The sequence below is a fragment of the Urocampus carinirostris genome, chromosome 1 (assembly GCF_059441175.1).
Source record: "Urocampus carinirostris isolate Australia breed hairy pipefish chromosome 1, RoL_Ucar_1.0, whole genome shotgun sequence".
Classification (NCBI taxonomy): Eukaryota; Metazoa; Chordata; class Actinopteri; order Syngnathiformes; family Syngnathidae; genus Urocampus; species Urocampus carinirostris.
In genome coordinates this window covers 40,376,958-40,397,607 of record NC_142349.1, presented here as the reverse complement: position 1 = coordinate 40,397,607, position 20,650 = coordinate 40,376,958, and the positions used below count along the sequence as shown (strand labels likewise).

At 39.2% G+C, this 20,650-nt stretch overlaps 1 protein-coding gene across 2 annotated transcripts in view; it reads right to left on the bottom strand.

Annotated features, from left to right (window-relative positions):
* Window positions 1–20,650, bottom strand: part of tbc1d16 (TBC1 domain family, member 16) — a 30,487-nt gene that overhangs the window by 9,149 nt on the left and 688 nt on the right. For both annotated transcript variants that reach the window (XM_088339062.1, XM_088339054.1), the window contains exons 2-8: window positions 17,773–17,976; window positions 16,294–16,456; window positions 13,067–13,381; window positions 8,207–8,383; window positions 7,982–8,129; window positions 5,409–5,573; window positions 3,097–3,245 (exon numbers count right to left, since the gene is read on the bottom strand). In XM_088339062.1, coding sequence (XP_088195188.1) covers window positions 3,097–3,245; window positions 5,409–5,573; window positions 7,982–8,129; window positions 8,207–8,383; window positions 13,067–13,381; window positions 16,294–16,456; window positions 17,773–17,947 — 1,292 coding nt within the window. In that variant the 5' untranslated portion in view covers window positions 17,948–17,976. The remainder of the gene's footprint in view (window positions 1–3,096; window positions 3,246–5,408; window positions 5,574–7,981; window positions 8,130–8,206; window positions 8,384–13,066; window positions 13,382–16,293; window positions 16,457–17,772; window positions 17,977–20,650) is intronic.

The window sequence follows — 20,650 nt, the reverse complement described above, 5'->3', positions numbered from 1 at the left end:
AGAAAGCCATTCCAAAAGCTGTTGTGAATAATTCCAGACTTTAAATTGTATTAAAAAAATGGGAGATAATTTTTTTAAGATCTATTGGTCTGAATGGTTTCTGATTAAAAACTATTGAGATTAGGTTGATGCTTTGCAATCTTGAACACCCTTATTTTATACTTTAAAAGTTTAAAAATGTTTTGCGCAGTAGTGAACGCCAATTAATTATTTTGTTGTGTCAATTGTATATGGCTTACATTTTACATTAAATCTGACTTTGAGGGCTAATGTAGAGTAACACAGTGCTCAAAGCACTACATTTAACAGTAAACCTTTGATTATATCTTTAACTATTAGTGCTCAAGCAAAACATATTTAATTAACACTGTTTGTTTTGCATGTAGCCCCACTAGAAATAATTAGCAGACACCTGATGCAATGCCATGCAACTTTGTGGTCTGTTTGTGTCGCCGGGTGCGTCCCTACGACACTCATGCTCCCATGCTATTTTATTGCTAAGCAGCAATGATTCAGCTAAAAGTATCTATACTTAGAGGGAGACTCAGACGCTTATTTGTGAGACAGACTGGGAAAATGTAATTAAATGTTCTCACAAAAAGATGCATGGTCTATATTTAAACGATATTATTGGCTTAGATTTCAGTCCATAATTATTTTTGTACTGTTAGTAATATCCTAAACAGTATGTCATGGTTTTTTATGTATGCACAAAGAGAGCCTTCAGAGCACGATGCAGCTCCTGTGGCATTCTGGGGTTACAAAAGAGAACTTTAATTTATCTTACAGGTGTGAGAAACAATACCACATATACTACTTTCTGTAGATATGCAAGTGTGTAAAAATATGTTCTTCATTACCACGTTCTGCCCGCAGCATTGTTTGGGGCCATGTAGGTTATGTAGTTTACCATAATATATATTTCAAATGTGGTGCATGCCTTGAGTATATTTTGGTTGTGACACAATCAGGGAACAGATAATATGATTAATCTATGTACTGTATATGCATGCGAGTCTGCAGATGTACCACAAAAGCTCATAAAACTATTTGCATCAACAAATGGGAAGCTGAATAATGCCTGAATATCAATTTTTTTAGCATGATTGAAAAAGGGTTTTTTATGACAAATATTTTTCACAAATAACGATTTTGATGTATTGTAAACATACGTACAACAATGTTTATTATTATGTTTTGTTTTTCAGAAATGCACTGAATATTTTTAAAGTCGTGTAAAATAGAATTGTAGTAATTTTTAATCACACAAGTTCTCAATTTAAGCGATAGTTCAATTGCAAATTCAAATCGCAATTTCGTTTTCCTCTCTAGTCAGGCCAATACCAGAGGAAGAGCCAGTAAAACAACTAGAGCATAATAAAATAATGTAGTTTTGTAAGACATTGAAGAATATAGTACTAAATGAAATTCAATATATTGCTTAAACAACCGTATTTTCCGCACTATAAGGGACACTTAAAAGCCTTCATTTATTTTTAAAAGCTGATGATGCGTCTTATTTATGGATCAATATTGGAACGCAACAGGTCTCGCAACTACGGTAAGCAGCTGCAGACTCATTTCCCCCCGTAGAAGTAGTATCTGGTGCATGCTGGGATATATACAGTAATGGTGTTTCATTTCTTAACCAATGTGTCAATCATCGTTGGGGTCGGTCACAATTGGTTAAAGTTATTTGGAGATAAAGAAGGCGGGTCCTTTTTAGCATTTACAAGCTCATTTAGGCTAAATCAGGATAAAACAAAGCCGGCTTTTGGCAGAAACACATGTGAATCACAAGTTAGGTTGGTCTACTGCCTAGAGAAAATCATTTTATGGGGCTAAACAGACAGCTAGTAATGTCCATCGATGCAGAGATGCTTTTTGGCGGATTTTTAAAAAAATCTGTCAGCATAATCACGTGTTTTGTAGTAAGTAAATATTTTACACAGTTGGATTCATTACATTCATGGATATACGGGGACCATGGTTGCATATTATCATGAAACGTGATGGCTACAAAACGAAGTCCTCAGTGAGCTACCCTGGCTTTGTATTTTTCGGGTATCTTGTTTCAGACTGATCGTGATTATTTTTTGATGAGTATATTTCCAAATGATCTTATCTGATATCTTGATTCCCAAGAGTTAAGCTTCCCAATGATATGTGGCATGACATATTTCTATAATTGGTGACATCGTACAGAGACCGTATCTATAGGTGGCTAGGACACGCACCTGCTTCTCAAGAGCCTGCCGGATCATTAAGGTCTTAATAAAGTTTGACGGACCTATCTGTTTTGTTGATGTTCCTACTTGTAGCGCCTTATAGTCTGGTGCGACTTATGTATGGAAAATATATGACAAGAGACTATTTTTGGGGGTGCGCCTTATAAAATTCTTTACTATACGCTGTCGTCACCTTGATTGACTGCTTTATTTGGCTTGAAGTAACTTTTGGAAGGGAGCAAGGGGCTATAACAGCTGCTGCTTTTACGCTCAGGGTCGTTTAGCTTTCACAGGCAAAAAGGACTAAGACAAAGAGCCGAAAGAGAGATAAAGAGACATGCATCCTTCGCGCTATTTACTGTTGCGAGGCCCTGGAAGCTGCTGCTCTTCACCTACAGCCTTTTAAATGGAATTTCCGTACAAGTCAGAACAAAAGACCCTTAATTGGGTTGATGCGACTCTTGAACTCTCCATGATAACAGGCCACACAGATTAAACATGTCTAATTATCAGCCTCTTTACGGTTATGCAAAATCACCTGCAGTTAGGGTGGAGTAGCGGCTCTCCTGTGTGTGTTCATGCAAACCACAGCTGTTTTCTTAACTCTCATGACAGGAGAATATGATCTGATAAGCGCTGACATGTTTTTTCTCCAGGGACCTTTTATTTTGCACCCGCCGACTTCCGTTAACACTTCCCACATTGTTCCTATTGATTGCTTAGCGCCTGCATTGGAAAGCCACACACACTCACATATGGATTAATGTTTGAATGAGTGAGCATGTGGCAGCCAATAAGACAGCCATGTGACAGTTGAGTCAGCCATGACAAACTGCAAAGTGATGACAAAAAAAGCACAATGTTTCACCTCTTCTGCTGAATATCGTGGTAGTTAGAGCGCTTCTGCAGCCGCCACGCCTCCCTTTGCTGCGAGGTCGAGTCATAGCTGTAGTAATGCAAAAGGAAGGGCCACACCTCCCCGCGGATGGATGGGTCGATACCTCCGAAGAAAATGGCCTGATTTGTGGCAAACACAGTGAGCACAAAGAAGCTGGTTTCCAGGGGGTCACTAGGGAATTGTACAGAGCGTTATCATAGACTGAAGGTATCCTGAATTACGAGCGCAGATTTTCTGTCTTCATCTTATCTTGTTCAGTATTCAAACATTTAAGTTAATGCAACAGTTCTCTATTTTTTTATTGTAATTAAATATATGCAACTATGGCTTTTTATTTAAGGAGAGAATGTAGCAGTATTTACAGTGGCTTGCGAAACTATTTGGCCCCCTTGAACTTTGTGACCTTTTGCCACATTTCAGACTTCAGACATAAGATATAATACTGTAATCTCTTGTAAAGCATCAACAATAAGTATTTATGAAGTGGAACACACTATATTGGATATTTCAGACCACTGAAAATCTACCAAGATTGGGCCGTCCCCCTAAACTTTCAGCTCATACAAAGAAAAGCTGATCACAGATGCAGCCAAGAGGCCCATGTTCACTCTGGATGAACTGCAGAGGTCTATAGCTGACGTGGGAGAATCTGTCCATAGGACAACAATCAGTCGTATACTGCACAAATCTGGCTTTTGTGGAAGAGTGGAGAGAAGGAAGCCATTTTTTAAACATATCCATAAAAAGTGTTGTTTAGAGTTTGTCACAAGCCACCTGGGAGACACACCAAACATGTGGAAGAAGGTGCTCTGGTCAAATTAGACCCAAATCAAACGTTTTGGCCACAATGCAAGACGTTATGTTTGGCGTAAAAGCAGCACAGCTCATCACCTTCAACAAACCATCCCTACAGGCAAACATGTTGGTGGCAGCATCATGGTTTGGGCCTGCTTTTCTTCAGCAAGGACAGGAAAGATGGTTAAAATTGGTGGGAAGATGGATGGAGCCAAATACAGGACCATTCTGGAAAAAAACCTGATGGAGTCTGCAAAAGACCTGAGACTGGGATGGAGATTTGTCTTCCAACAAGACAATGATCCAAAACATAAAGCAAAAGCTACAATGGAATGGTTCACCAAAAAAACATATCAAGGTGTTAGAATGGCCAAGTCAAAGTCCAGACCTCCATCCAATTGAGAATCTGTGGAAAGAACTGAAAACTGCTTTTCACAAACGCTTTCCATCCAACCTCACTGAGCTCGGGCTATTTTGCAAGGAGGATTGGGCAAAAATATCAGTTTCTCGAAGTGCAAAACTGATACATTCCCCAAGCGACTTGCAGCTGTAATCGCAGCAAAAGGTGGTGCTACAAAGTATTACCTCAATGGGCTGAATAATTTTGCACACCCACTTTTTCGTTTATTTGTTGAAAAAGTTTCAAATATCCAATTAAGTGTGTTCCACTTCATGACGTGTCCCACTTATTGTTGATTCTTCACAAGAAATTACAGTTTGATATATTGATGTTTGAAGTCTGAAATGTGGCAAAAGGTCACAAAGTTCAAGGGGGTCAAATAGTTTCGTAAGACACTGTATATGCAAGCAGCTATAAGATAAATATTTCTGGGAGGGAGGCTTAAACCATAATCCTGAGGGCCCTTGGGCAGTGGGTTTGAGACCCTAGGTGTACAGTATTACAACATTCAGACAGTTAGTTTGGGTCTTCCTCAAGGGCCATAAAAAAGGTGTCCTTCCATTTAGAGAAAAAAAAGTCACCACATAACAAAGTCTAAGTCATTGCAGTAGTGAGTCAAGCCCAGAGGTCTGAAATGATACATTAGTTGGTCACCAGCCATGAAACACACATTAAGTGATGTTTCAGTGCTGGCTAAAAGTGTAAAGCCACAGCAAAAGTCAGTGTGAAATTGCCGTTTCATTACATGTTTGGTATGAGGTAAAAAAAAAACACACCATAAAATCTAATTAAAAGCAAATTTCGCTTTCAGGAAACAGTAGTGGGTATTTTTACACAAGAAGAATCTTTTATTATTGGCGGCAGAACAGTCATTGAAGAGAAAATGAGCTGAGCAAGTTTAAGGATAGGTCGACTTTGTGGATGAAAAGCTGGTAAAATGGATGATAGACTCATTTTTATTGGACCCCAAGGTCAAGATTGTTTTTTCTGGAACAGGATTCTATAAACCCTCTTACCGTGTCCACGCACAAACAGGGGCCGCTTACAAAAACAAAAATCTATTCCCATTATGTACAAAGACGCACACCTTTCGCAGCTTGTACTCCTCCTCCACCTGCCCGCTTGGATTGAGGTGTCGTAACCAAGTTGTGACATCCAACTTTCTGTAGAGTTTCTCCTCAGGGTGGCTCTCGGCCGACGGCAGAGTGGACCTCTGAATGGAAAATTGCATGCAGGACTTCTCATCTGAGACCTGGCGCATAGGAGGACAAGCAGGGAATAATAGGAAAAGGACTGAACAAGTGAACAAAGCATCAAAATGAGGAGGAAAGAGATGAAAAAATAAACACATTGAATTGAAGTAAGTGCAGCACCGCAGATGAGGGGTTAGCACGTAAGAGGCACAATTCTGAGTTAATGGGATCAAATCCAGCTACCAGGTTTCCTGTGCGGAGTTTGCATATTCCCCCCGTGATTGCATGTGTTTCCTCTGGGCACTCCAGTTTCCTCTCACATTCCAAAAACATGCATGTCAGGTTAATTGGCTGGTCCAAATGTCCCTAGGTGTGAATGAGCGCGTGAATTGTCTGTCTCTATGTGCTCTGCGATTGGCTGGCAACCAGTTCAGGGTATCCCCTGCCCACTGCCCCAGGACGGCTGGGATGGGCTTCAAAGCCTCCGCGTCCCTATTAAGGATAAGCGGTGCAGATAATGGATGGATGGATGAATTCAAGTAAAACAAAACAAAAATTGAGACTCAATAGAATAGAATGGAATAGAATTTACTTTTATTGTCATTCTTTGTAACCATGCACACAGAACGAAATGTCGATACACCTGACCCGTACAGTTAAACTGTAGCGAGCCGATGCAGCCGCAGCCGCAGCCAAACAGGGCGCCGCCATTTTAGACCCAAATGCTGTGGTGGGGGTCATTAGGTGACCAAACCCCCAAATTCCAACCCTTAATGCCGAGCACCAAGCAGGGAGGCAATGAGTACCAATGTTGTAAGTCTTAGGTATGACTCGGCTGAGGCGCCCTACCATCTAGGCTACCAAGCTACCTAAGCCAGTATTGCTAAGCCTCCTGCCGTTTCCATTGAGTGATCGATTTTTTTTAACTGCACTTGCAGAACTGCATCACTACGGAGGTCTAAGATTAGCTGTAGTGGCCCAGGAAAACTAGACTCAACTAGCAATGAAGAAAGTGATAACGGGAAACTCATTCTATTCTTTGGTTTTATGCAAACGAGGCAGATACACTCACCAGCTGTCAACAAAGTCATAAAATGGTCTATATTTACAATTTGTTCTGGTGGATACATTTGTATTGAAATTAGGATGGTTAATAAATTATTTTAACAAATAGTCAATCGACATACTAAATTGGAGAGGCAAGTCTATCACTTTTACATACCCATCAAGTCTTTATGGAAAATGTATAACAGGAAAACTTGTGACAACCGATTTTAGTTATTCTGGAGAGTTCACTACACACAACTTTAAGTGAGTTCTTTTCTACTATTTTACATAGTTTAATATACTTTGATTAAGACACACACACACCCTCAGATTTATAGAGTTTTCTTTTACCAATCATCTACAAAAGAAACTTAGTAAACTTGGTGGCTGGAGGTGGCTTTCTTTGAGGTCACTGCGTCGCACCGGTTTGGCTGCTGGCTCAATCAGGCTTGGACATTAGCTCTGGCAGGTTCTCCTGTTGCTTGTTAAGTTGGGACTTGGTCATGACCTTTTTGATTTGGTCCTGTGCTGCTTGTTTAGCTGGCACCTGGCTCGCTGGCTTCAGAGAACTCTTTTGGCCTCTTGTAAGCTAGAGCTATTGCCTCTTTGCTGTCTCAAAAAGAACTGAATTACAGTATCTCAGGCTTTAGCACCCACCCCTCCGACCGCCCTGATTCTTTGTTTCTCACATGCAAGATAACGGATATCATGGCCAGGTGATATCAGATAACTTAGTCACTGTGAATGACTGAATTTAAGCATTCTAATAACATGTTCTGACATTGTTTAATCCATTTTTTTCAACATTGCAAAACAGAATTCTGACCCAACGTTGAATGCGCTGCACATTTTTAATGATTATTGTGGTTCCCCAGCCCAATATCATGGCTCCCACTTCAATGATGTATGAGTCAGCTGTCACAGGGCCTTGAATACCAGAGAGTGAGGATGGTAGGCAATCGAATGACACTTGGCTCCAAATTATATGAGCGTTTGCAGCAAACTTTGCATGCAGGTAAACTGATGTTCATATAGAGATTTTTCTATTTTATTGGGATACAAACAACAAGGTAGAATTATCAGGGAAATTGCTTATTTCCTTGGTCCCTCCCTAAAGGGACAGTGTGTAATATTTAGTGAGTCTTAAAGGAACAAAAAAACTTGATTTGAATATTAGGTACGAACCAATGTTAATCTATATAAAAAAGAAATCACAAGTCAATAAATTTACATTTCTTTTACAAAGTGGAATCCCTACTTAAGGTCCCAATCATGTTTGTCTGGCAATTTGCCACTACACTTTGTGCAGTGGCACTGATTTTTGCTCACGTAAGACGATACAGTGCCATCTAATGGTCAAATATAACACACTGGGGCTCTGACAATAACATATTGTTTTTGTCCATTGAACTTTCCTTACCTGGTCTTTGAGCTGTGTCTCCCTGCAGCACTTCCACTGCTGAAAAACTTCAGCCAGCTTGTCCAGACCAGCGTGGTGAAAGTGGAGGATCTTGTACTGGCTCTCTCGGCTGGCTATCACCAGTTGACCGCTGGTGCAGGCTTCATCACTGCAACGGCGTAAGGAAAAAAAATATTCTATCTCGATTTAGAAATTTGCATTCACCTCACACTTTCCACAACAAACCTGAAGAACAGACGCAATGACCTCATGTGACCTAGGTCCACCCGGAATACAGCACATAGTTGCTCCAGCACCAGCACCTTCTGTTGCTCCTCCCACCGAGCTACCTGCGAATGGCTGTTGCTCTCCATACTGGAGGCGGAGCTTACTGACTGGTGCATCAGTTCCTCGGACAACTCCCTAGGAAGACACACAAAAAAATAAGTTCTCATTAATTCTCTACTTGCCCTTTTTTCATGAATTATTTCTAAAGTCACATTAGTCTTATGGAGAAGTTGTAACAAAAAAATCCATAGTATCTCCCTTTCTACCATGAAAGCATGATGGTTCCCATCTTTAAAATAATTGAATGCAAATTTCTATTGCCGTTAGGTACATATACACAAACACACTAAATCTGTGGATTGTCAAGGATAGCCCATATGTATAGAATATGGAATGAAAAAAACTGACATAAATATGCAATTTGTTGAATCGTTAAGCTTCCTACACATTCTAGAGCATAGTTATTGCCCGAGATATTCTGTCATACACATCTTCTGTCATGTATGCCGTGAGAACCAGAGCAAAGAGCTGAAATGTGTCCAAGCATTGTTTTGTTTTTCTTTATCATTTTCTTATAGGGACATTTTCTTGCGTAACAAATTCCCTGCCATTTTTGCAAAAAACGCGAACTAACCCCCCCAAAAAAAGACTTGTAGGTAATGTAACCTGAATTTTTTAAACGAGAGGACAAATGACGACACAAGCAACATCCACATCCTTATCCCTTTCTTGTGTCGTTTAACCTTTCCTTTCATGGGCTATGGAAAGAAATGCTTGCTACCGCTCGCTCCTATCTAATGCTCTCCTCCACACAAATCAAACAAAACTGGAAGTTCTAAAGTCAAACATAAGTCAAGTATTTTGCTTGCTTTAACTTTCCCCCCACAAGCAATAATAGTGAATTTATTTTAGAGTCAGAGCTCACTGCACAGAAATTGTCTTGTGTACTACTTCCAAATTCCCGAAAGCACTTGGCTTAATGTGTGAAAGGAGAAGGTACTTCCCTTTCCAAGTATTTTATCAACCAAGATCAGCTAGCCATTCATTTTTAGGGGAAGCAGAAGACTATGTACTGCATACAGCTTCTTGCAAACATACTCATTTATTTAAAAAATGACAGCTATTAATGTTAATCAATATTTATTATCATTATTCTTAGTTTATTATGATTGGGGTGCTCAATGGAATTCGCATAATATTTCAGTGTCAACATAGACAAATTGGAAGGGCTGCAAGATAATATTTTAATTTAAAAAAATAATAACCTGCCAGAAGAATAAGCTTAAAACATGTACTAACATACACTATTTAAAGAGCATACTTTCATGTATTGTTTTTATATACCAAATTACAATTAGAGTATAATAACACTGACTAAATTTTCAGGCCATATCGCCAATAAATGTTTTTCCACAAACTGATGCGGGGATGCAAACAGGCTGTTATGAGGCAGGTGGCTAAAACCTGCACGTCCCCCAAGCCCAGTAGGAAAACCGAGCATTCCGAGCCCCACGGGGACCACTTGAGCCAGCAGCAGCAGTGAGCATGAGGATTAACAAGTTACTAAGTGTTCAGTAAATAAAATAGGATAAACATCAGAAGCACAGTAGTGCAAAACTCTGTAAATGTGAAACACTAGGGTACTATTATAAAACAGTACACTCCTAATGATACAAAATCTGATTTTGTTTTCATAATGTGTACTGTATAAGTCTACAAGAAAATGTTTTAAACATAAACATAAATCCATTTATAGACCCTTATGAGTGGTCAGACTTGGGAGAAGTATCCCCAAGCCCAAACTTATCTCATCCAATACTGTTTGCGCTCCCAAAATGAAGAATCTGCATGCTAATTAGACAGTAACAAGTTCATAACAGCTGAGATAAGTGTATGAAAATTCAACATTAGCCAGGCTTTTCCAGCAACTTGCTCATGTTGCAATTTAGGTACTGTGAATGACAGACTTCAAGTATGTTCTTTAATAAAGTAAAGAGACATTTTGTGATTTTGTCCACTTGAGTATTCACACCTTTATCAACTCATTGAATAATTATAATCGTTAATATGAGTGATTCCTCGATGATATTGAGAATTCTACACATTTTTTTGAAGGAGACAACTGTGACTTTATGTACAAAGAGCATTTATGTGTGACATGTTCTTCTAAGATTGATGACGCTTCACTGATCAAATGTTATCGCTTGTTGTATATGATCCATATACAACACCTCAGTGGATTGTACCCGTATACTAACAGCAATGTCTTCTTAAACAAACCTCAAAGGGTGCTGTGATTAAAGCCTGACTGAAAGCAGGGAGTTAATACTTTTGGGTTAAAGTGTCTGAAAACTATTTTTTAACAACGCCCCCACTATCATCTAATCTTGCACTTTCACTGCCAGGCGTTTTCTATTTGAATGATTCCAAGCACCATGTGTCCAGTTCCGGACCCCCTTAACAGTGTAAATTAAAGCAAAGGAGAGAGAAAAGGAGATTCAGAGTGTTCCAGGGTTTTCGCCAGCTCTCTTTTTCTCTCTCTCGCTCTCTCTCTTCTGTCTTTTAATCCACCAAGCTGACATTATGCCCAAGACAACAACCCCAGGCGCACGGGAAATCAAAGGGCCTCTCACAGACACGAGAAAGGGAAGGAGGGTGGGTAGGGATATTTGAGAGGTGGCAAACACTTGAGTGGGAAAGGAAAAACATATTGGAAAGGAGCAAGTAAGGAAAAAGATATAACATTTGAAAAACAAGAGTGGAACAAATATGGGAAAATAACAATTTGTGACCGGAAGGAAAAATGTATCCACAGACCAAATGGCCCAGAGCCTAAGGGGAAGAAAAAAGATCAGCAGTGAAAGACAGCAAGAGAAGTGCAAAGAAAATGCTAGAAGGCAAGAGTGCTGCAGTCACACACTGCACTTGGAGCAGGGAGGCTTGGGGAGAAAAAGGGTAAAAGGCTTTTACACAGGCACACACTGAATATGCCAAGAATGCCAAAACCTGAGTGAGTTATTAGAAACAAAAAATAAAGATAATGACTCTCATATTCTAACCATAATCAGGATTATGATTATTTAATGTGCAAACCCGGTTGTGCGTAATGCCATGCTGTAACATCATGAAGCTGAGTTATAAGGAACAGGGAATAAATGTATTGACTCCCAGGTTCAACCCATGATAAATCTTAAGATTATTTAATGTGCAATACTGATTGTTCGTCATGACACATTGTGATTTTATGTACCTGCAGCCACGGTTCAAGACAGAAGAATGAGTTGCCAACTGGATTCAGCAGTTATTGCACCTTAGCGTGCAGGCTCAGGTATTTTGACCTATAGCTCCACTTTGTGGCAAACTGGAGTCAGTGTAACTATACAGTTTACCCCATTTATAAATTAAGTGTGGGACCGCAATAAACGTTTAGTTTAAAAATTCATAAAACTCTTAACTATTTTTTCAATTAATTGATTATTTACATGATCTTGAAATATTTATTTGAATCCATGTATAAAATATGTATAAAACAGAAAATTTAAGGCTGCCCAACAGCCATTTTTCCTACTAATACAGGCATACCTGTCAACCTTTGCCAATTGCTCCCCTTATTAATGATTGCAATCTTCATAAGTTTATTTTATTTACCAAATACATATCACAAATTAGGGGCAGCACGGCGGCGCAGTGGTTAGCGCTTGTGCGGCACAGTTCATGTCATGGGAACCTCCTTCGTGGGTTCAAATCCAGCTCCAGACTTCCTGTGCGGAGTTTGTATGTTCTCCCCGTGCTTGCGTGGGTTTCCTCCGGGCACTCCGGTTTCCTCCCACGTTCCAAAAACATGCATTTCAGGTGAATTGGCCGGTCCAAACTGTCCCTAGGTGTGAATGAGCGAGTGAGTTGTCTGTCCCCGTGTTCCCTGCGATTGGCTGGCAACCGGTTCAGGGTGTCCCCTGCCCACTGCCCAGAGATGGCTGGGATGGGCTCCATTTATACAGAGACTTGATCAAAACACAGGTGGTTTCCATTTATCATTGTTAATCATTTAGATCAACATTGAATCTTTTAGAGATCCTGAACTTGAACTTCTGGACAGAGTATGCTGCACTGAAAGTAAAGGGGTTGAATAATATTGCACACTCACTTTTTCATTTTTTATTTGTTATACGAGTTTTAAAATATCCAATAAGGTGTGTTCCACTTGATGATTGTGATTCACTTGTTGTTGATGCTTCACAAGAAATTACAGTTTTATATCTTGATGTTTGAGGTCTGAAATGTGGCAAAAGGTCACAAAGTTCAAGGGGGGCAAATAGCTTCGCAAGCCACTGTAGATGGCTTCAGGTTGAAAGCATCTCCCCCTGAAATAATTTACTTCAAAGACGCCGCAAAAGGTTGAAATTTACACACACAAAAAACACCCACATTTGTGGACTGACTAATATAAAAGATTTATGGAAACGCATAAGAATACATTTTGGGATCAACAGCTGCAAAATAGTTGATTTTGAATTAATAAACTTAATCACTCTTCTGTAATGAAAACCATTTAAAACTGCAAAAAAAATAATATTTAGTAGCTGAAATTGGGATGGTCTCGAAACCACTCCAAATGTAATCCAATAAAAAAATTAATGGCGATAAATTTGAAAACCAATTAGTCAAAGTCATTGTTTCGTCTCTATTTGAGACAAAAATGTCCTTTGCAAGTACTTTATACTTGATTGATAAATATTACATGCACTTGTTCTGTGTTGAGTCGATTTGGAAAATGTTTAGTAGAAACAATGACAAATTAAAGCGTCTCAGTCCACTGACCTGCTGTCACTGTCCAAGAAGACGGAACTGCTGCTCTCACATAGCACCTCGCTGACGGGCGACAAGCAGAAGGGCGAAGAGAAGGTGTCGGAGTCAGACCCCATGGTGCTGTCACGACTAACTTCATCTGAAAGCTCGTAGGAGCCCTCATCACCCTCCTCACCCGGCACTGTCGGTTGCTTGTGCTCTGCTCTGATATTTTCCGCCCCACCTTCAGTCACAATCAAATTGTGGCTCTCTATAGAGGAGCTGCAACAGATATTTCTCTCCTCAACTTCTTCTTCCACTTGTGTGGTCGGGGTGCGGGAGTGCGGTCTGTTAAACAGAAAAAGTATCACTTAGAGAAAATGAAACAAAAATCCTTATGCTTCGTGGAAATTGGATAATATCTGTAATATACTCAACATTTGTCTGAAAGCTAAAAACAACTGAGGAAAAACTCATATTGAGTCAAAAGTGGATTAATCCATTATTTGAGTTAATTTGGGCCATCTTTGTAGGTTGTTTCTAAAACAATTACTCCAAATTGGGTTGTTTTGTTGTGGAACAAAAAGAACAGAGCTGTCGTCTAATATAAAACGGTTTGTTTTAGAGAAACCTTCCCAGATCAAGTTTTTTTTGTTTCCATAAGTTATCAAACAATGGGTCTTTTTGTTGTAAATCCTCCCGGAATAGGGTTGTGTTTACAATAAAATGGATTGATTCATTTGTAAATGGGATTGAACTGTGTCATTTCTTTATGAGAAGACCCTAAAAAAACACAACAAGTCTTTCCAGAACAACCCAAAATAAACGGTCAATTTGGTTGAACAAGTTTGAGCCAATACAAAGCCCTCATATTTATGTACCTGTAATTTGAATCACTTGTTTTCATTTTTTCAACTCCAAATAATAATAGTTTCTAATAATTCAAAATAATCAGGTTATTTTATTTTAACACCATAAGAGTCATTTGCTGATAACCACCTAGAAATGCGAGACAATAGCATGTATTCCGTTTTCTTTCCATCAAATTAATGTAATATTGTTTCAATCCCCAAACACATGTCATTTGTTCATACCTACAACAACACAAGGGTTTATTTAGTACAAAACAACCTAGAGCAGGGGTGGCGAACAAGTTTGACACACAGAGCCGAAATTTTCAACTGTGAGAGTCAAACAGTCACACCACGCACTGACTTGCCATGACAGACAGACACACACAAATACACACGCAATTAAAAACATATTATTTCCCATAACACACACTTTTCCTTACAATACAAGTATCATTCCTGTGTTGATTTCAAGGAAAGTGTCCACCCCCAATACACACAAAAAAAACAACATGAAACGAGGCAAAGAGCCACAGTATATAGAAAATATGATGAGGCAAAGAGCCGCATTCTTATTGGCCAAGAGCCGCATGCGGCTCTAGAGCCACGTGTTCGCCACCCCTGACCTAGAGCATTAGGGCCAACACCAGACGCCAATCTCGTGTGATCCCCAGAGTTGGCAAAGTTACTTTATAAATGTAATCCCATACAATTACTAGTAACCTGTTGAAAGATCAGTAATCAGTAACGTAATCTGAATACTACAACATTGCAGTAATGTAACTAAATTTGTTTTTGGATTACTCCAATAACTATAATGCTAATAAACATAATGTAGACAAAATAACTAAATTTGTTTAATACAAAAATAATAATCTTGAAAAAGAATTGGAGGAAAACCAAGGCCAGGAAGTTGCTTGTCATTTTACAAAAAAGTGCTCAAATTTTAACCACGTAATTTTGCCCCTACCACCCTACTGGTTAAGGGATTCACCAAAGTATAGTTTACTGGGCAAAAATAAACTTTACCTTTCACATGGCAGACAAGGTATGCTCTGTTTTAGTTTACTTGAAGAGGACATTACGAAGCCAATATTGTTTTAAACACACCAAGTGTTTTCTTTCTAAATTTCCAACACACTCTGGGAAGTCTTGTGTCCAAGTATAAGTTCACGTTTTGTTTGTTTGAAATGGGGACGCCAAACCTATTGACAATATTCAGATTTCCTAGGTTTAGTAACACATTCTCACAACATAACAATATAGTAATCTTACAGTAAAGTTTGAACAACAATTAACTGCAAAATAACAAAAGGAAACATAAAAATTTACTAAATACACAACTGCGCTGCCCAGTACCAAATAAGCACACGTACAGTCTCACGAAACTTCAGGCTTGAGACAATTTAACAAAATGAGTGCAACATTGAAGAAAAAACTAAAATACAAACAAAAGGAAAAGGGATTTTACATGCAACACAGTATGACAAACATACAATCTGAGCAATAGACACGGCTTGCGCACGTTGTGTGTAATATCTCGCTCTCTCTAGTATAAATGATTGAAATGATGATAGACACAATTCGCCTATCGACGCGTTAGGTATATGTAAATATACTTTTAAATAAACTATAATCCTGAAAAGAAATCCTGATTTTACCTAAATGTACCTGTAACTCGATCATATATTTTTTCTGTAAATATAAAGAAATACAATTAGATTTTTCTGGTACTGGAAATCTGTAACGCCGATACATGTATTTCGTAACTCCCCAAGGCTGGTCATGCCATTGGCGATCGCATTTTGCATGAGGCGGGGCAAATTTGGGGGGAACAAAACGCAGCTCCAAAGGCGCCGAGTATCAGACAGGTTTAATCATTTTGGCATTCGGTCAGCAAGTTCCCCTTTGCTGCACTCTAAATAATTTTGAAAACATTTCAGATGCCCTTTTTGAACATAATTTAGTTGATGTTTTTGCCGACTTTATCCATATAATTTATAACAAGAGCAAAACAGGAGGTTTGACCATATTTTTCACCCACGAATCAGGCAAAGTCCTACATTCATATATTCATATTCAACAGCAGGGGAAATTATATATCAAACACACTACAGTTCACTTTCAGTATCATCCGAGTCATTGGAGTTCCCTTTAATCCTCAAGGAACTATGACAAGCAAAGCAAATGCAATTTTTTCTGGTAACCACAAATTACAACAACATAAAAAAAAATCTCATGTCTGTGTTGCAATCTGACCCCAATCTGAGCTCCAAAATTGCCACGTTACAGGCATCAAATGTGCAATATTCTGACAAATATACTCATGTGTATTTTCTTTTGCCTCCAAAGTATTCCATTTAATTTATTGTCTAATAATTGCTGATCCGAAATTGTGATGTTTCATACCGTCTGCCTCTGCGGCGAGCATTACGTCGCACAGGCGAACTGTCTGGCGTGATGTAGCGCAGTGCCTCTTCGTCCTGCTTCTGGATGCGTGAGTTGGGAACCCAGGTCAGAATAAGAGTGGTGCCCAGGTTCTCATCCTTTTCCACGTGCACGCAGAGATAACCTGTAGGGAGCGATGCCAGACAGATGATGGTGAAGCACAAGGAGATGAGCCAAGTCAATATTGTAATTCAACAAGCACAACAGGAACATACGAGTACGGAAGAATCTCAGGGGAGAAGATTTGTTTTTTGAGACTTCTGCGGTAATTCTGAGATATTGAGGGGGTGGGGGGTGTTGGGGGCTATGGTGCCTGTGCTGAAGCCTATCCGAGCTGTGAAATAATGAGGGCATGACAATCATTTAAAAAAATGTCGAACTCTACTTTGTGGGAATTTACTTTTACAATTACCAATGAACGTGAGAAAGAACACAGGATATTCTTTACCAAAACCTTCTGTTGCACATTTAGCCCTTGTGGCATGCCTTTTCGTGTGACATAATGTATGTCAGTGTACATTATTTGGAAGTGAACTTAAAGTCTGATAAGTCAGCCGTTTATGAATATTTTTTGACTTACGACGCCTTAAAATGTTCACTGGCATCAAACTTATCGATAAACATGTAGTTTTTCATTTATTTATTCATTTTCCTGCCCCTAGGAACAGTACATATCCTAAAAGTACCTATAAAGAAAACTAACTGAACTGTAAATATACATACGTATACATAACATTTCTAGATGAATATTTCATATAGCCTAATTGGAGCCGTGTATTAGTCAAAAAGTGGTGGCAATTTTATTTTTCAATACATATTATTTTTAATACAATAGCAGTTTTCCCAAAAACCTTGTACAATGCATGTCAGTCTACATTCTTTGGAATGTGACCTTGAAGTGTGATAATTCAGTCATCTTAATATTTTTATGCTTTCAACCACTCAAAATGTTCAGGGACATCAGACCCATCTATGCATATGTAAATTTTAAGTCATTTATCCATTTACTTACCCCCTAAACTAGAAAACTGACATCAGTTCCTTGTCCCACGGGCTCTTTGTAGACTTGTCTTTTGACTTGTACGTTCCCGCTAAAATGAGAAGCGCTAAGTATGCACGGAGTTGCTGTGCGGTGATAGTGGTCCAGCACATAATCGTTCTCTCCCCATCTAAATTAGTCATTGCGATTTTGTGGTCAGTAATTTCCTATGTAAAAAATAAATTTGAGTACGGTGACGGGGCTACTGATGCTGGCAATGGTGTAAGTGTTTACTTTTCAATGCTCTCTCTGGATAAAAATACAAATATCATGAATATGTACATACTGTGTACATGCAAGCCCCAAAGGTTAAATATGCTTGAGGTTTGTTTCTTTTCTTTAAAAGTTCATAACTTCAATTTTGATTTTATAAACATAGTAAATACAAGGCTCAAGCCCACCTGGGTGGTGCTCCGCCAAGCCTGGCAGCAGCTCGGAGGGGTGAACGCACACGTTATTTTTGGAGTAAATTATCTCGCCATCAAGGCCCGAGCGTAGCGCTGCGCCCGCCGCGCCAGGGTTAAAGAGGTCAGAGGCTTTGGACGAGGCACGCCGCAGCAGCCGGCCGAGAGACATCTCAGAAATCCAAATGCAGAGCCCATCCTCTGCCAAGGGTGAGGACAAAAAGAGATAAAATGTGATTACTTTTCTGTATGTTACTCTTAAACATCAGGATTGCCCTTCCTTGTTGATTTTTCATTGAGGTCTCTTTAATTTTTTCCTGTCCTTCCTCTGAGTAAACAATATATTAACTGAACCACCAAGTGTGCTTCTACGATAACGCCACAAATTTGTTGGAGCAGGTGTGTACCAGCAGCCGACAGATGTCACTTTGCTTGTGTCAGCATGTATGGCAAACAGCTGACTTGTTTCACTTGCCACCTCAAGCAACACGACAGGCAATTAATAAAGTCTTCGACTTAGTCTTACACTTTTGTGTTTTTTCACATCTTTTTGCCCAAATGTGTGGACATCAGCTGAACTTGATAGTGTGGACTTCCTTCATCCAAGATATATCATTTGTTCTTTAGTGTGTTTACCTCTGCTTTGCTGAATGAGCAGTGGCACCACATCCTGTAGCCATCCTTTGGACAGGAAAATCCTCAGCAGTAAGGCTTGGAAATGATTGTAGAGGGGAAAGGCCCTGCTTGATTCAACAGTCGTGAAGTAATCAAAATGAACAAGATGTTGCCTCATTTATCCGCTATTTAGGAATCGTTAAAATAACCTTGGAAAACAATACATGTACGATGGAGTTGTAGGGAAACTTTGTAACACGCTCAAAAATATGCCGCAAATAATTATTATTTTGCAATAAATTGCAACCTTAGAAGACGAAAACACAACTTTTCTAACAATCTCACACATGACACTGTTCCGTGTGAGAAGACACCTGGACAGTATCTAAACCGGGCTGTCATCCAGTCACTCCGCTTGCCATAGTCAGTCTTTTTACAAAGCTTACCTTTGTTGGACACTCACTATTACAAGGGAGAATGCCCCCGAGGTTTGCAATATGACCTTGACCAATAATGTTTTGAACAGCTTTCAAAAAGCTTTAGAAGGTGTCAAAAAATCTGCTGAGGAAGTCAATCAATATTAATAAATATCACACTCAGAGTTCAGACCCGATCACTGAAGTTTCTGCCATGACTGCTTTTTCCCTTACTTCAAGTACAATAGTTGATTTGCAGGATACAGGCCACACTGATATTATGCGTAAGCTCACCTTGCTTTATTTTGGATTAACTTGATCAAAATTACATGTGATATCCTTTTCAAATATTTCTGATGTGATTTCGAATAAAGGACAAGGGGCAATGAGTTGGTTTTATGGCTGCCATATTCTGTTTAGATTAAGGGGCCCCTAACTGTGCCATATCATTATCTTACAGTTATTTTGGTTGAGAGGGGCACTGTTGTGTACTCTGGTCCATTTGATAGACTGCCTGTTTGTATGGTCTTTGCTGTACTTGGGCCTTATTTGCCAATGACTTATGTGACACAATCGTAGAAAAACGTTTCAAAGTTTCTCACCCGAGGCAATTTTCTTATAAAGAAAAGAAAGAGGATAGGTGTAAGCCCTAGTTTAAATAGAAGCCAGAAAAACACGTTTTATGTAACTCTGCTTTTCGAGGTGACTTATTTACAATTTAAGGTAGAATCACCTTTATTGTCATCGATAACCAGGTAGTTAACAGTTTACAATGATATTAGACACGACACTCCAGGTAATAAACCCTATGAAAATATTTACGAGGTAGTTCTTGTAGTTCTCCTGATCATATTGTAAATGTATCATAACAATGGTACAAGGAAAAATAGTGCAATAACATTTACCAGCAACAAAATTCCAAAATAAGTTAATAAAAGATATTAATATCAATTTTCTATAAAATAGCCATTTTTCAATAATGGGCATGATCACATCTTTCACAGTCCTGCACTCTGGTTTAGTGTGGTGAAGCAACGGTCTCAGAGCCTGTTTGTCCTTGTTTTAAGGGACCTTTAGTGCCTAGCAGGGGGCTACAGGTCAAAGAGGTGGTAAAAGAAAGGAGCAAATTTTCATGTAGAGGAAAAGTCACTTAAAGTATTTTTCTTTTTCAAATTTTAATGAGGGTGTCACATCTAAGAATTGTCATATTCAGCATGTTCACTTCACATTATAGAAGTCTAGGTTTCGGATCCATGTTCCTGTCGTTTAAGGATGCGGAATTTGCTGGAGCGAGAGCTAGGCTACCTCAAAAAGAAGGAGGGTGTGATTACAGTTAACGTAGCAAGACTAATAACTATGACAATATTTTTCATTTATAAATAAACGGAAATGCATGATATAGCTGATATTTAGCCTTTGCATTCAGTTTGCTCAAATATTCTCACAACACCTTCTAAACTAATCACTTTTACAATTCTCACTGTCAAAACTGACACAATAATTATTTTGGCTTCTGTCCAGTTCAACATGCAAGGAAGTAGCTAAGGTTAACGATCTAATGAGGGCGTTCATTAGAAATTCTCAAGCCGTTACGCTTTTCAAACAGTGAAGAAGGTCAGATTAAACACCCTATTGATTTTGACAGTTGTTCAGTTGACTGTGCTGCATGAGCGAGGGAGTTGTCTGTGTGTGTGTGCCCTGCGACTGGCTGGCAACCAATTCAGGGTGTCCCCTGCCCACTGCCCGAAGATAGCTGGGATGGGCTCCAGCACCCCCTCGACCCTACTGAGGATAAGCGGTGCAGATAATGGATGGATGTTAGGGACTGTTCCTACAATGTATAT